The following is a 17,968-nucleotide window of genomic DNA, read 5'->3' as shown; positions in this document are numbered from 1 at the left end:
AAAAAGTTCCAATATATCGCATGACATCACGTGACGTCACGAGTTTGACATGTTTGTTCTAGGTTTTCTGGTAAAGAATTTCTTTTGTTTGCCTCACTGATTTTATAATGTCATACACTATGGAGTATATTGTTTTTTTTAAAAAAAATATTTGTTTTATGATCTCTAGTTTTTATTTTATTTTACTTTTATTTATTGTTTTGGACTTTTGTTAATTGCCACAGATTAGTTTTGCTGGTATATGCTACATAAATGTAATAAAGAAATGAAGCTGACAGCTTACTAAGCAAAATGGTTCCACTGTAGCATGATTTCATTATATTTTTGGTTATGCTTGAGAATACTGATTCCTGTACAGAAAAAATCAGATTAACATTTATACTGATGAAAATATTTTTATGTCATAAATTCAAAAATATAATGTGCACAGAACTGTTTATTGAACAGTACATATCTGGATATAGAACTCTCTTTATTGAACAGTACATATGTACACAGTACATCTGGATATTTATCTACCTTGAGAGCCAATATTGTGGATAAGATGCTAGACTATGAGCAGAAAAACTCAAGATTCTATTTCTTCTTTAGATATAGAAACCAACTGATGGATTTCAAGCTAGTTACCATCTCTCATAGCCTTGGAAGGAATCAGTGTTGGATACTATGGATGGAATACAGAGATCATTTTTTTTAATCAACAGACTCATGCTGATATAGCAGGATAGATTTTATTTCAAAACCTTCAGTAAAAAGGCCTTCATCATGCACTGGATTTATTCAAGCTGCAGTTACTATATGTTATGACATTAAGATCCCCCCCCATTCAATATAAGCAATTCTGCTGACATTACAGAACTGGTAAAATACCTAATATAGTAAAATCAATGAGACTTGCATTCAGTTAACAGCTTGCAAGAAAGAGCAGTATATCTCAACCTTAGCAAGTCTAAGCTGTGTTTGGGAGATATGTCTGGGGAGTTGGTCCATTCTTCTTAAAAGTTGTCAAGGTTGGAGTTATTATGAGAAAGAGTCTAATGAATATAATTTACATAAAAACAATATATTAAATGACTTAAATGAGAGTTTGTTGAATAGCACAAAAAGTAACATTTTATTTTTTTCTGAAGAGATAGTGCCTTAATTTGAGCTCAAGAATTAATCCTATAGACAAAGCAACAGGTAACTAAAACTACTTGGCAACAAATGATATCATCAGTCTGCTTAAAAAAAAAATCAACCCTATTTTGGCCACTCATTAGTTCTTTATTGGGCAAAAGTCCTGGTATAATGTCATATTTATACATGTAAACTTTGATAAATTACCTGAGTTGTACTTGCGTCTGCCATATGATTAAATGTGAAAATCTGAGGTTCAGGTTTTGAATGTAAATGGATACTATTTGATGAAAGAACAGATAAACAAAACCCTTATGTCTACCAGCAACTGTAGTTCCTTCTGAAAACCGTTATGTCTACCAGCAACTGTAGTTCCTTACATAAACCTTGATAGCATTATCACCACCGCTAAAGATATATTTCTAATTAATGGTAGTAAAAATTTACCAAATTATTTTGACCTGCTGATGTAAGGCAAAAGTAAAAAAATAGAACACACTGTTATAAACATATAGTAAAAATGATATGCTAATATATTTTGCGAGAATTATAATTAAGCATTATTAAGCTTAATTATAGTGAGAAAGAGTGATGTAAGAGTGATTCTTGGAAACTGATAGAATTCCTACATCTTATGTTAGTCTTTGATGGAGTATCAAAATCAGTAGCATTTTTAAATAGGAAATTTTTACCTAGTAGATGAAGTCGCCACATCTTTGACTCAACTAAAAAAAGAACTGAACAAATGTAATACTACATAAAACTAAGCAAGAAAAAAAGGCTTCCATCAGAGCAAATTGCACTGGCATATTCTTGTGTTATTTCAGAGTCAGGAACTGGCTGAATACCCCTTTCGATTCATGAATCCAACTTCTGATACCTCTGTAAGATTAGCTGAGTTGTTCCGAAGTAAATAAGAGTACTTTCCACCTTGACACCAAATCTTACAATCAATATGCACTCCATGTCCCTCTAAGTAGACTTGCCTTCCATAAATTTGTTTTAAGCCCCTATAACTGATATAGGAAAAACAGAATTTGGGCAAACTGAATCATTCAGGTTTTTTTTTTTTTAGATTATACCACTGTAGGCATTTAAAAAACATGTTATCAGTGCAGTTACACTAAATATTACTGTTCTAATAAATGAAAAATAGAGTCAGCTAAGAAATCAAAGTGAAATGACTGTTCCGGAACTGTGTTTCACAACAAAATATCAATGGCCCTGGGGGCTAACGAGGCAATCCTCCCAGATGCTCTCTTGACCATTTCAATTTGAAGCTCTCGATAGCGAAGCCTTTTCTCAGCTCCGTCTTCTTCCTATAGACCCATTTTAGCCTCCCACTAGTCGTCTTCTCTTAGCCACCTGACCTGGTGATCTCGGACAACATCCTCTTCTTTCCACCCCTTCAGTTCCGTCTCCGTTTAGCGCTGAACTGACGCCCTCTTTAAATTAGGCGCCCAGGCAGCCGCAGCTCCTGCCCTGAAGCCAAGATGGACGCAACCATTGGCAAGCAGGGAAAGGAAGTCGCTGAGATCAGCTCCTCCCACATGACATATGCGGAAGCAAAATGGACGAGTGACTGGAGCTGCTGTCTCTTCAATCCTCGATCATGAGCAAAAAGAATCAGGTTTCGTATGTGAAGCCGGCTGAACCCGCTTTCCTGAGTCGTTTCAAAGAGCGAATCGGCTATCGGGAGGGGCCCACTGTGGATACCAAGGTAACAGCATCAACCCCCCCTCTTTTTCCATCCTTTTGACCCGTCCTTTCCTTAAAATCCATCCCCGGATCCTTCGTTCAGCACGAGGCGGAAAGTGGTAGCCGCCCCACCTATTCCCCACCAGGGCTGCGAGAGAGGGCTGGCAAGACTGTGGTGTCTGAATTTTCTGAGTCGGGACCACATTTGAAATACTGCATCCAGTTTTGGTCATCACACTACACAAAAGATGTTGAGACTTAGTTGCAGAGAGAGCAACAAAGATGATAAAAGTCTGGAGACTAAAACATAAAAAGAATGGTTGTAGAATTTGGGTTTGGCTAGTCTAGAGAAAAGAAGGACTTGCAGGGGACATGATAGCAGTATTCCAGTATTTGAGGGGCTGCCACAAAGAAGAGAGGGTCAATTTATTTTCCAAACCAAGGCAAGACAAGAAACAGTGAATGGAAACTAATCAAGGATAGATACTATCTGCAATTAAAGAGAAACTTCCTAATAGTTAGAACAATTAACCAGTGGAGAAGCTTGCCTTCAGAAGTTATGTGTGCTTCATCGTTGGAGGTTTTAAAGAAGAGACTGGACAGCCACCTATATAAGGGGCTGGACTAGAAGACCTTCAAGGTCCCTTCAAGCTCTAGTCTATTTTAAATACTTTCTTCCTTAGATTATTCAAAACTGTGGTATTGTAAGAATTTTTGGAGTTCTCCAAGAATCACACCAAAGGCTTTTCAGGATTCATTTGGTCTGCAGATGAGAGCAATCGCCGTCAACCCCATGGGGCTTGACGGCACTCTCTGGGCAGTTTATAGTGTCAGCATATTGCTCTCAACAATCTGGGTCCTCATTTTACCAACCTCAAAAGGATGGAAGGCTGAGTTGAGCCCCGTCAGGATCGAACTCTGGGCTGTGGGCAGAGTTTGCCTGAAATACTGCATTCTCTTTTTTTTTTAGGAAGAAATTTTATTGGTTTTTTTAATTTTTCAAACAAAATGCTCAAGACGTACCATGGTGTTAGGGTAGTCAAACATCCAAAGACAAAACATACCGGTATATACATAATTCAGTCAATACATCTAATAATTCCTCTTTTTTTCCCTTAAGTAACATAATTTATTTAAAATAGTCCAATTCTAGCTTAAATTTATTCGACCTATACCTGTTTTTAAAGCTTTAGAAATTTACACTATCATAATCAAATTAACTTTAAGTACAAACATTATCAATTCGGGCATCCCTTCCAGATATATTTTAGTTTCTTGATTTTATCATAAATTTTATTCTTCCACTAATATCCCTTAATTAAAATGGCATATTAATATCCTATACATATCTAGTCCATCAATTAATCAATCTCTTTAAACTGACAGAAGAAAATCAGACCTTAAATCATTTCAATCTATTAAACAAAATTCAAATTACATCCAGTTAACTGTCATAACTAATAAGATTCATGTTATCAAACAATCAAATCATCTTATTAGATTAACTCAACATTACATAATAATTTTCTTACAAGCAACCCTATCATCCTAAAAAGAGAACACACTCTTAATCCAGTTAATATATATTCCATTAATCACCCCTTTTTCTCTTACTTCTTACTAACAATCTTAATCCTAAAATCAACCCATAATTCTAGATTACCTTTAATCTATTTCCTGAAAATGTCTCCTTTTTTAACTAAAATATTGATCTATCCTAGATCTATCTAATCCATCAATCAATCTCTTTAAGCTGACAAGATAGTTAAACCTTAAATTATTTCAATTCATTGAGCATCAAACAAATAAATCATCTTATTAGAAATAATATTTTTCATATAGATAAACTTTGTGTATCTTGCATTAATCACCCGTTTCCCTTCCATCTAACTCATAATCTTAGTCCTTAAATCAGTCCATAATTCTAGGTTGCCTTTAGTCCATTACATACAACTTTCACTTTCACTTCTTTTCAGTCTTATTCTGGGTTTCTTATGGCATTCGGGGGGGGGGGGGACACAGTTTTTTTTTAAAAGAGCAAAACGAGGCAAAACATAAAAATCCCCCATTTCACCCCCCAAGAGCTGGATGCGGATCTGATCTTTTTTTAAATTGTTCAGAAGAGACATTCTTCTGTTTTATTTTACCTTTTTTCCTGATCATTTTTTAGAGTTGTCATCCTGCTTTCGTGAGAGGACAGTGTTTTAGGGGAGTGAAGCTGCCCTTCTAGACCCTCCCAGAAAGCCTCCCCCCCTCTCTCTTCACCGCTTATCTGACAAAAGCCTTTCCTCTTCTGTCTCCCCCCCACTCTCTGGTGTTTTTTCCCCTCTCCCCCTCTCCCATCAAAACTGCCTCCTTTTATATTCTCTCCTGTTTCCACCCTTCTCCTTCCTCTTCTGGGTGCACCGGAAGTGCCAATCCTGCGGCCTTTGTCTCACCCCAGCAACCCTGCAGCTCCCGATGACTCTCTCATGGCAAGTTCTGCGCTGTGCTGCTTTGGCTCGTTCCCTCCCCCTGCTACACTTATCTAGGCTAGGCAGGGTTGCGTACCACCTGCCAGGTGCCAATGTACCACCCTGTACCACTGGTTGAAAAGCCCTGATATAAAGAATTTCTAAATGTTACTCCAAAGTAGGAGATATGGTCACAATAGGAAGACTCAGAAAACTGGAAGAGAAGGCTAACTTCACCTTGTTAGCTCAACCATTTCACTATTCAAACTTTGTTTCCCATATTTAAAGTTTTTTTTTCAAGAGTAACCTATTTGTGTAGATTGGCACTTATATCTTTTCCAGAGAGAACAGCTTCCAGTTCCTGAAGATGACAGTGGAAGTGACAAGGAAGATGAACAACCACAAGTGATTGTACTGAAAACAGGAGATCTAACTGCAGAAGAAGTTGTGAAGATCAAAAAGGAGATCAAAGAGGTTTCTAAGGTCACAGGTATATTGTGGAATTGTAAATACCTAAGTCACTGTTGCACCATTTGTCCTCTAGGAAAAGGAGGCAGAATGCAATGTTGCTGTAGCAGGAGCCAATCCACTAGTTTAGTTTTCCACCCTTTGCAGGTGTCTGGAGGTTTGTTTTAAAAAAATAAACAAGAAACAAACAAACAGGACTGCACAGGAAGGATTCATCTTTTCCTAATCTATAGCTATCCACTAGGATATTGCAAGCTTTTTGTTTGCAAAATTTATAATTAAGAAAACCAGGAAATTTTACTTGCTGCAAAGTTGCTGAGCTAATCAGTATTAATAGTAGTAGAAACAGGACTTATTTGATCAGTTATTGAATTATAATTGCAGTAAACTGTATTTTGTAAGTGCCTCTTTGTAAGTTATCCTTATTTGTTAACATCCTTTTATACAATGCTGACCAGTTTATATGACTGACCAAGTCAAAATGACTGAGTCACTGGTTTGAGATACAAATTGAATAAATAAATTAACATTCTTCCCCATAAAAGTTCTCTTAAAAGTATCTCTCAGAGTCAACAGGTTGGAATGGTCTGGATTTTAGGGAGTAAGTTGATGCATAAGGCAGATGCTTTTATCCCCTCTTGCCAACCATTCATTTTAATACATTCATCTGAAATGACCTATTCCTTTAACTACTACTGTATTCCTTCATTTCTTGTATCCAATATGCTTTTATTTTATTTCATTTCTCTCTCCACTTAAGAAATAATGGGATAAGAATAGTAGGCAGGATGCGATGGAGCTTGATAGCGATAGCTAAATTGGGGAGACAGATAACTTAGGCTGTTTTGAAGACAAATTCTTATACTATTCTTCACATGCAAGTATTTTTTATTACTTTTAAGAACGTAACACACAAATTTCAGATAATTAAATCTTTTTAATTACAATTCAGGAAAAACTTTTTCTTATGAAGATGTGTTTAGCTGTTATATATTATTATTTTACTTTAAAATGAATTTGTTCTGAGAGTAAAACTAACTTGTAAAATAAAATTACCTCAGTAAGTTAATGTAGTGTTTTGTTTTTTTACAAGGCTTCCACTTGAATCCTGAAGAGTATTGCTGTCTTGTCAAAAACTCTTTACAAAATAATGTATCATGTGAACAATAAATTGGGGTATTAAACCTCACTTATGACCACAATTGTGCCCAAAATGTCTGTTGTTAAGACAGTTATTAAGTGAATTTTGCCTTCATTTCCCCTGTAAGTCACAACTAACATAGTGTTCAAATACACTGATTTTCTGATGTGTTGCTTTACAAAACTATCTTCAATCCCAAGCCAACAGACTTCTAACATCACTACAATATTCCTTATACATTTTAATAATATATTAAATAACCCAAATGGACATAATCAATTTTTATTTCCATGTGACAAAGTAGATGGAAGCCATTTTTTTACAAATATTCATTCCTCACAACAGACCATATTCTATCCACTAATTTACTAACATTAATTTTTCCATCAATTTCTTGATACTTAGTAAACATTTTATCAAGTTTAATACATTTATCTAGCATCTCTTAATTTTTCACAATTTAAGTAGATTGGAGGCTCTACTTAAATTGTGAAAAATTAGAGACGCTAGTTAAATTTATTAAACTTGGTAAAATGTTTACTAAGTATCAAGAAATTAATGGAAAAATTAACGCTAGTAAATTAGTGGATAGAATATGATCTGTTGTGAGGAATGAATATTTGTAAAAAACCGCAAAAGTAAAAGCAGCTTGGATGGGCAGCAAAATGTCTCTCAAACAAACAAGAAAATAAGCCCAATTGCCATGACTCAGCTTTCAGATAAGCCTCTCTGGATGACTGAGAATTTTCATCAACATATGTTGCAGACAGTTTACTCATATAGAGATAATAAATGTATATACATTTGAAGTATATGAAGAAAAAATAAACGGGCTCAGAAGAAGGGGAAGAATGGAAAAGTTCTGGCTGGATGCAGTTGATGAATTCCCCAAAAAAGAAGAGGAGAGATATTTAAGGATAGGGAAATGTGAGTTGGGAGACGCAGGGAGGTTTTACAGAGATATAAGGTATAGGAAAGCCTACTAAATTCTGTCATATAAAATAAATTTAGCTAAACAACCTTGTCTTTAATTTTAAATAACCTAATCCCAGTTCTTGTTCATCAGTAATGTAGGATTTTTTTCTTTCCTTTTTAAAAATTAAAAGACCACAATATAGATCAGAAAAAAGGAAACAGCTCTGGGTATGTTTTGTAGCAATCTTAAAATGGATGCCCTCAAAATATGTTGGATTACAGCTCCTATATCCCCCACACAGCAGAATGTAGTTCCTGTTAAAAAGATTGCCCCTTCTTACATTATTAGCTATTTTTAAAATATTTGATTGCTTGCTCTTTTAAATATGTTCTTTCTTTTCTAAATATTAGTATGCTAATGTTATTGTTGCATTTTGAAATTAATTTATGTTTATGATCTGAGGATAGGGTGACTGATAAGCTTTAGCTCACTTTTTACAACTATTTACTTTTAAAAATCCTAAGGTAGAGTTTTGCCAAGCCTCTGGCACAGCATCTGTTTCTTTTATACATTTCTTTTTGAATTCTATCTGGACTAAGTAGTTTTTGGAGACCATCGGCCCAGATAGAGTATTCAGAAGAAATTTATCACTCTTCCTATATCTGACGATGAGCTTTGAATAATTTGCTCTTAATTGAAAGAATGATATCTTTTTCTTCAGGCCTCCACAAATCAGCATTTAAGCTTGTTAAGTAAGCTGTTTTAAGATCTTATCATCTTTTTTCCTCTTCACAAATAGCTTACAGAAAACTTTAGCTGATCTTCTTTATTCATTCCTTTTGCCAGTATGGGATCAATCAAAAATTCCCAGAAATAGTTACTTAATTAACAACTTTAAGTGTCTTGAGTCATCCTATTCTTTATTTTTGTCACTAGAAATTAACATATAGGATGTGATTTTTCTAGAAGATTTTCCTTAGAAATAATTATAACAGCTTCTAGATTAGACTGTTCCAGTGCTGAATTAAAAAACATGGAACCCTAGTAAAACAAAATGTTCTCATTCTAAAATGGTGCACAGTGTTGGCTTTCAATCTATGGAACCATGTAGTGAGTTTTTTATGAATTACTTTTCTTTTTAACAGTCGGATCCTCTGACAACTCTTTCTTCAGCACTTCTTATCAATGTTTCTTAACCTTGGCAGTTTTAAGATGCCATCATGGTGAATTCTGGGAATTGAAGTCTTTACATCTTAAAATTGCCAAGATGGAAAAATGCTATCTTATCATATTAAGAATATTCTGTTTTGCTTGTTTAGATATAAATATGAAATCCTTGGAATATAATGTTTTGGGTTCTAAAATTGTTTTTAAGTAACCTAGTTATTATGAGTGGAATACATATGACATATTTGTCAATGCAGAGACTAGCATAACATTTTTAATGAAAAAGTCCTGCTAATCTATCAAAGAAGTAATATGTATTATTAATTTTCTGATACTTGTGATTTAAGAACAAAGTGTATATTATTAAATAAGGATAAACCCCGTTGCACTGAGTTGTTTGGAATACGTTTTTATTACAAAATCAATTTTTAAAATATTCTATTATTTAAAACAAACAGGCTGCCCAATAAAAGTAATGATTTTTTGTAACATTTTATTTATAAATCACACTAATTACAGGCAGTTTCAACATAAAATTTGGTTTGTGAACTATAGCTGTAGCTTTCCTATATACTAAAAAAAAAAACACCTTGAAGTACTTTAATCCAACAGCTGATTTTTACTCTCTTGTATTTTCATCCCAAAAGACTTCCTTATGAACTGATCCAAGAAAATGAATATCATATATTAGAATTAAAAACTTGGATTCTGATTTTGTGTGTGTGTATATGTGTGTATTGCTGAGCAACCACTATATTTTTAGGAGTATATAATTGAATAGTAATTCTGAATCAGCATCCAATAGACTCCTTCTTATGTGCACCAAGTTTGATTTGGCATAATGTATGATTATTCTGAACCAAAAGAGAAAGCAATGCCTTGAACTAGGTTCCCAGTTTTTGTGGAAATAAACTATTTGACAAACTATAGTTTGTAAAATAGAATTTATTAAACTATAATTAATAAACCATCAAGTAAGATATTGGAGAACCAGAGAAGGAGAACAACAGGAAAGAGAAAGGGAACATTACTTGTTTGATACAAATTATATCTATAACTGAACTGGATCAGTAGAGTCCAATGTTTTCAAGAAATGTTAAGAACACTACTTAACAGTTTATTTGTCAGATAGTTTATGTCGACTGAATCTTTTTTTATTGCCTTGGGGAAAAAATCAGTTCAGAGCCACAAGATTTAGCTCCCAAACTCTGCAGTCACTGCACAGAAATGCAGTACATTCTGAATATTTGGATGCCATCTTGTGGCCATCTGAATATCTGTAACCAAGATTTGGTAGTCTTAATCAGATTTCTTATCTTCTTGATCAGAAAGATTTCTGATTTTTTAAAAATGATCAGCATATTATTCAAATCAACTATATCCTTTTCTGCTCCAATAGATTTGGAGTGAACTCTGAATTTGATTAATTTTTGTAAAAAATATATGATTGTAATAAAATCTTCGGAGAAGCTTGACTTTACTCTGACAACTATTAATTACAGCATAGTTTTTGTAGCTTTAGTGCAGCCCATGACTGCAAGAAAATTGCCTCCCCTGCTTCATAGTAAGAGAACTGAGATTGAGGATTAAGGTTACCAAAGAGGAGATTGCTTATAAATCAGAAAAATCTCTGACTGATGTAACTGAAACATCTGTATGACTTATGCTCTCTAAAATTTGCAAAGAAAATCCAGTTCTATGTGACAGTGCAGAATATGATCTAAATAGTTTGTATGTAAAAAATATGCTTTGTCAAGTTTTATTTCTTAAGGTACTTGATGTAATCTGTAGGATCATTGTAGTTAAGAAGAGAAAGTATGTAAAAAATCATTTGTGTATTACCTCTAGAAACTGATCCTGAAGATGGAAAGATTCTATTCCGGAAACCTCCTAAGCGTTCAGCAGAAGAGAAGTATCTTGGTTTGACAGTTACTTCAAGTAAGAAAATTAAAGAGATGAAGAAGAATTCACCAAATTTTAACAATTCAGCTAAGCAAGTTAAAAATAGTAGCTTGCTTTCTTTTGATGCAGAAGAAAGTGATGATTAGGAACAATCTGTACTTGCTGTATACATTTTTTCTTAAAGCAAAATGCTAAAAGTACAGCATAAAAGCAGAAACACAGGCTTTAAATCTGAGGCCTTTGCACATTTTTATCCATTATAGCCATTGTAGAGTGCAAGACATTTTTACTTGGGACTAAGAATGTAAATATTACTTCGGCAAAGCTTCCTGTTCTTTCTTGAATTGCTGAAGACATTTATTAGGATTATGCTTCAAAGGGAAGATCCTGACACAATGCAGCCTTTGGTGGAAAAATATTTGGAAGTCCAGTATACTTGTAACTAGAAGTGGCTTATGTATTGCTACAAAACATGTAGCAGGATTAACGATGCAAGGCTTCATCAAGGGGCTGATCTGAACAGCTGTTTTTAGTAAAGATGATATTCTACTACTACTACTAAATGATTGTAAAATTATTTTATCTTTATTTATGGCCTAGCCCTAGTCTTCAGCAAATAAAAAAAGTTTTCTCAATGTACATTATATTTTCTTCTTCTTATAAACGATTATCCTTTAGTGTAAAAAAATACAATAGAGACCTCAAATATATGATTGAGAAAGTCCCACTGAGTGGATTATCCTGTGCAATTGTGTCTTAAGAAAGGATATCCAATTTCTAAAGCATTCAGGACAGATGCTTATCTATTCTAGCCTTCATTTTAAGCTGGAGTGGTAAGTTTGCCTTTCCTACCACTTGTAATGTATGGCCTCATGCCATTTCTGATATCTGTGTGCATACACTGCAGTTGTGCCTTTGAGTTTAATTGTGTATTTAGCTCCAGAAGCTGATCCTTCCTCCTCCTGGCAAGCAGCAAAAGTGGAGTAAGACATTTTTCACTCTCAGAGAAAATTCTGAGGAAGATCAAAGAGGTAGTTTTACAGAGGAAGCGGAATGTATCAATTTAGTTCACTATTATAAACTTTAAATATTCAATAAGTTTATCTTGAATAAAATATTCAGAGAGATATATGTGATGCACATCTTTTCAGTATCAGAAAAATTAGATTTTGTATTTTAGGCTATGATCTATAACACATTACATATAATATAACATATAAAACAGTAATCAATTAAAATGAAACCCATAGTATTGGGTAACTTCTTTAGTTCACCTTACCTTGCTAGATAGGTTCTTTTTCAACCCAAAAAAATCAAATTAATAACAATTGGTTTTACTTAGCAATACTAGCTACTTTGATTTTTTTATTTAATTTTTATTTCTTTTTAATTAATGACAAGCTAAACACAAAGGCCATAATGATATATATACATTGTCAAAGAAATATACAAATGTGCTTTAACAAAACACATACTACACAGCAGTATAAGTCATTATAACATTACAACTCTAAATATACTTATTTAATGCAAATATTCAAGTGTGTATATAATTCTAACACATTTACATCACTGTCTTTGTTTCAACCAATTATATTCTATACTTTTTAGATTTTTTAAATCTTACCTTTATTGTTTTATAAATAATTCAAGGTGATGAGCACACATAATCCTTTTTCCTGCCATTTTTCCAAAGTTATTCAGCCAGCTTTCATCCAAAGAGGACTAGAACTCTACATCTATAGTCAATCCACTTTTAAGGGACAAGAACAATCAAAGTCTTCAAACCAATGACTAAATGGGCCATACATTTATCTTTCTAATGCTACAATATGTCTTTTGGTCATAATAAGGGCACAGAGAATCCATTTATGCTTTCTGGTTCTTAAATTCCATATTCAGGGATATAGTTCAAAATAATAATATTCTCTGAAAATTGTAGCTTTTGTCATGCAATTATATTATAACCCGCTACTTTTTCCAAAGCTTGATAAGTATAGGATATTGTAGAAACATATGTTTTAAAGAAATATCTCTAGCAAATGCTGTTTTGATGGTCATTTTCTATATAAATGTGGTAGAGTTTAGTAAGATCTACATACTGGTAATTTTTTTTTTTTTTGTTATGTAAGTCTTAATTTGAAGTCCATTGACACTTGCTATAGCAAGTGAAAAAATCTCCCATTGTCTAGATTAAGGGTAGGGAACTATGGCTCTTTTATGACTTGTGGACTAGGGTAATATAGAAACCTCTAATTTTTTATTTTATTAATTTCTTAATATCTGCATTTCAAATTGGTTTATTGGTAACAAATATCTATAAAAAGTAATAGTAATTTTTTTAGTGTTAAAGAATTTAATGAGTTAGTATTTCAGGTGTCTCAAGCTAAAAATGTTGGTCTAAACTCTAAACAAAGTTGTTAACAACTGTAACTAAACACAGCCCAAATTGGGACGTATCTGTTAGGTAATAATTGGTAGATATATAAGCCTCCCTATGAAAGCCATACTTGTTTCTATTCATTTTCGGATGGAGAATTCATCGTGTGCTATTAAAATATCCATTTGTATACCCAATGATGGACAAGTTCAATACTTTAATCTTTTATTATCTCTAATTGCCATTGTGACTAGGAGTCTGTGATCCTACTCTTGGGTAAGAAACCTCTAAGAAGGTTTTAAACATTCTATCAATTCTATCTATCATATTTTAAAACCTTATTTTTATAGTTACTGTATTGTCTGCTGATCTTTTATTGTAGCATAAATAAATTTTCATTGACCAAGAGTATAACCTATAAAGTAATAAACAACAACAATTCCAAATAAAATCATTTGGAGGGAATAACAGTCTCAATTCTCTTTCTCCAGCTTCAGAGATAAAAGCCCACACCCTCCCCTGTTGAACACTTTAAGCATAGGCTGGGGAAAGAGGCATATTTTAATTTTTTTTTAAAGGCTGATAATACAGGTGTCATCAAATTTCTATAGTGAATGTTGTTCCAGAGGGCAGGTGACAATAATTGATCATCATTATGAGACATCAAATGTTAAATTGCTGAGTGCAGCTTTCTGTCCTTCCAAAATTATATTTTGGGATCTAGCAAAATATAATCAGTACATAACTGATGGACAAAATAGAACCTCCCATCCAACTAATTCTAGTCAAAAGCACCTGTTAGGAACATAATAAGCAATTAGATTTTATATGACCCATTGAAATAGTTCCTAGAATTCCTAGAATAAATAGTTCTTTCCTCTGAGCAAACTTAGACTCATGAGTTAAACCAGACAAAAAACATGGCCAGATGAGCTAATTCTACTTCATTGTAAGGTGGCATTAACAGAATCTTGCAAGCCTGAAAGTTCATTTTTTCTCTTCTCTACAGCCCAAGAAGCCGGGGAGGAGGGGGGTTCCTTTCTAAACCATTTGGTCCATCCAATTCCTACTGCAGGCTAAATTATCTTTGAATTTTCAGACCATTCCTTTGGCTGTTTCTCTTCACTATGTCTTTCAGGGTCATTCCCATATACAATTACATAACCCACCTGCCTCATCCATGCATTTTCTGTCCTTAACAGGATTATTAATGGGCCCATTGAATTTCTCTAGTTCCATAGTATTAAATAAAATAGACTATTGTCAACACTATTTATTCTTGGAAATCAACTTCTGAATCTGTCTCCGCCTTAGCCTTAAACTTCACAGATCTGCTTAGTCTCTGTTCTTAGAATTAGTTCTGTCCTGAGAGATCTGATCTGTCCGTCCTGCACAAAACTAGATTACTTCTTGAATCCTTTAACATAGCATAGCTAGACTCCACTCCTGACTGAAGCCACTATGAAATCAGAATATAGCTTATTGCATCTTCTGCAAATTAAATTGAATATTTCATTTTTTTCAGTGATTTTTGCTATGCATCTTTCAAGTTTATAGGTAGTCTTTGACTCACAATCACAATTGGGACCAGAATCTTGGTTTTTGAACAAAGCAGCAGTTAAATGTGATGACCCCTGACTGCTTTTCTCAATGACTGCAATCCCAGCACTCCCATTTGTGGTCATTAGGTGATCTCACAGGTTGTTAGGTAAGGAGCATGAGCGTACGTCAGGGAGGTAGGGGAACCCTGGGAGGCTTAGTGCAAGCCTTATGCAAGCTGCAGTGCGGTGCAAACTTCAGCTTTCTCAGCCTGCTGCATTGAGGAAGGGCAGCACTTCTTAATGGCAATGCCAGGGTTGGGCCTAAAGTAAAAGCCCAGCACCTTTAGCAGTCTCAGCCTACTGTCATCTTCCCAAGGACCTAATTTCAGCTCCCGCCTTGTGACTGCCTTTGAGAAATGCCACTTAACTCCCTATATCTAATATTCCCCCACCAAATCTAAATAATATTGCATAGCCACACTTGGCTACAACAGTGTGTCTGAGCTTGAAGTAAAGGCCTGGAACCATCAATAGTCTCAGCCAACTGTCATTGCCCACAGGCCTCAACTTCAGCCTTAGCAATGCTTCTGCCACTGACAAATGCTTCCTCTCACCATTCCCCAGGGCACGGTTAAGAAAGGAACCCTTCAGAAGGCATTCTTTCCCCACAGTCCTAATTTTATCCCTGATTTTTGCTAAACATTGTGAAGCTACACCATCCTTTTTTATCTACTCTTATTGACTGAGTGTTTTGCATTACATAATCAATTTGAAAATAAAGAGAAAACATTTTTAATATAATCACAAACCTTTATTTTGGTACAAAAATATTAGATTCAACCACAAACATTTATTTTGTTGCAAGAAAATATTGGATTTATACCTAACGTGATAAATAAAATTGTTTCATTTTTCTACTTAAAATACTTTTGAAATTGTGCTTTATGTCCAGGTATGCATAGAAAATAATCTTTGATAGATTATTCGAACATATATCTCGCAAAAACAAGCAATATTACAAATCCAGTGACATCTGTACTCTCATCTAGTCAGCTGAAAATGCTTTACAATTTTTCAGTCTCTGAATTAATTCATCTCCGACATAATCTGACACTTTATGAATATAATTGGACATAGTGTTATTAGAACATTGGACTGCTAAAATTTTTTTCACTGGCTCCTCTTTAAGCATCCAACATATTATTTCTTTCACATATAATTTTATGAGATCCTCCGTAATTGTATGTGTTTTCTCAGCATAGACAATTCTGACATTTTAGAGGGAAATGATGCTTCAGTTATGTTTTTATTATTGGTCTTTGCATATATCTGTAAGCAAGCCACAGCAGCATTTTAGACTCCCTTGTGGTTTTTGAAAAAAAAATGATGTCCATTAAAAACTGATGTGGGTGGTTTGTTTCTAGGTGTCTTTTCAGTTCAGTGGGTGCCAAGAAACCATTGAGAATATTTTATTGCAAATGATACATTTGCTATCCAGGTGTTCTGCACTTCTATTAGGAATAAATTCTAAAGGTAGATAAGATTCATTGCATTTTCTTTTTAAAACAAGATTTTAAACCTTCATGTTTGATCCTGTCATTAGATGGTATATTTGCTTCTTGACCATAGGTATGAGGGTCATCTTCCATCGCAGTTGTGCCCTAAAATGAATAAAATAATAAAACAGAGAAGTCAGGCTAATTTGTGCACAGAAAAAAACAATTATAATATCCTTGTTGTTACAATATGGTAATATTCTAAATATTATTTATCTAAAAAAAATTGTACAAGAAAAAAAGTGTGCAATCAACATGAAAAATTGACTAAGTATGGATCACTCTTGTTCAGATAGCAAATAAAATGTTGAAATGTGTAGCAAGTAACTACATATCTGATAGCCATAGTTGTAGCACAAAATAAGTAATATGGAGACTGTTACAAGAGGTCATCTATACAGTGTCAGAACATACAGTTTGTAAGTTACACTGTTATAGCACCTTTGAACAGATCGCAATTGAAAGGATGAGTATGGAAGTGAATGTGAGACTGCAGTGCACTGCACTGAACTCAACGAAGAGATATTGGTACGCTAGTATTTGTAATAGTCAGAACCTTCTGGATATTATTAAAAAGCCAAGAACACTCTAGCATGCCTGCAAGGAATATTCTCAGAACTTCCATCTGCTTTCCCTGGAGAGGTTGCATGTGTCTGAGATGCCAGGCTGTACTATAATGACTTCCATTGGTGAAGAGGTATTTGGAGGTAACTCATGCTCACCCTACTTTCGTATTAGAGTTCTAGGATCCAAATGATATGATGATTTTCCTTGTTTGCTGCTTGGATGCCAAAGGACAATCTAATAGTTGGCCTCATGTGGTTATATTTTAAAATCCATTTTAAATTTGATTTTTGAGATTTTTCATGGAACCCCTACAATGGTCTTGTTGAACCCTAGCATTCTATGACATGTGCTAGACATAATTCATCCCCTCCATAAAGCAAACGATGTGCCTGTTCTTCCTCATGCTTGCTTGTTTCAAGGCTATTGCTTCTTGGATACTTTAATTTTAAACTGGAGTTGGACTGGACAATTCTTCAGAGGATAATCACCTTGAGATATTCAGACTGACTATCTTCTATGAAATAGTAATAATTGTCGTGTTACTTCTGATTTATAATCACAGCTCATTGAGTTTTATAATTAGCAGGTAATTATACTTGTAAACTACCCATAAATGTACAAATCAATAAGGCAAGATTCTGAAGAGCTATTCCATACTTCACAGCGATGAAGATCATTTGCAGTACAAATAACATTTCTGAGCAAACAGTAATTATAGTCAAATTTTAAAGCTTTATTCATATAATCAGTTTATAGTGAATAGGCCAACGAACACTTTTGATCCACTCACAGCAATTCTCACTATAAATAACATTACAAAGAAAACCACATGTTTGCAAAAGTCATTTCATCATGTAATGATTTCAATAGGTAATAAATGGATCTCTTGATGATTCTAGAATGCACAAACCGAAGAAATCTCACAAGTTTTTTTTATTTATATCCAGGAGTGTGCTTTGTACTGTTTAAGTTGCTTTATGTGAAAATTCAACTAATCAGCTATTCATGCCACATCTGTACTAATGTAAATTTTATATCAGCTACCATTAGCTTGTTTTTT

The 17,968-nt window shown here is 34.0% G+C and overlaps 1 protein-coding gene across 1 annotated transcript; it reads left to right on the top strand.

Moving 5' to 3' along the window:
• The first annotated feature begins 2,664 nt into the window (after positions 1-2,664).
• On the top strand, positions 2,665-11,503 carry KIAA1143 (KIAA1143 ortholog). The gene is made up of 3 exons (XM_039336104.1): positions 2,665-2,839; positions 5,613-5,760; positions 10,811-11,503. The coding sequence occupies exons 1-3, from the start codon at positions 2,732-2,734 to the stop codon at positions 11,008-11,010; spliced, it is 456 nt and encodes a 151-aa protein (XP_039192038.1). The 5' UTR covers positions 2,665-2,731; the 3' UTR covers positions 11,011-11,503.
• The last annotated feature ends 6,465 nt before the right edge of the window (positions 11,504-17,968 follow it).

This window comes from Crotalus tigris, unplaced genomic scaffold, assembly GCF_016545835.1.
Source record: "Crotalus tigris isolate CLP2741 ecotype Arizona unplaced genomic scaffold, ASM1654583v1 scf7180000017666.27876245, whole genome shotgun sequence".
Lineage (NCBI taxonomy): Eukaryota > Metazoa > Chordata > Lepidosauria > Squamata > Viperidae > Crotalus > Crotalus tigris.
This window is presented reverse-complemented; position numbering and strand designations above follow the sequence as displayed.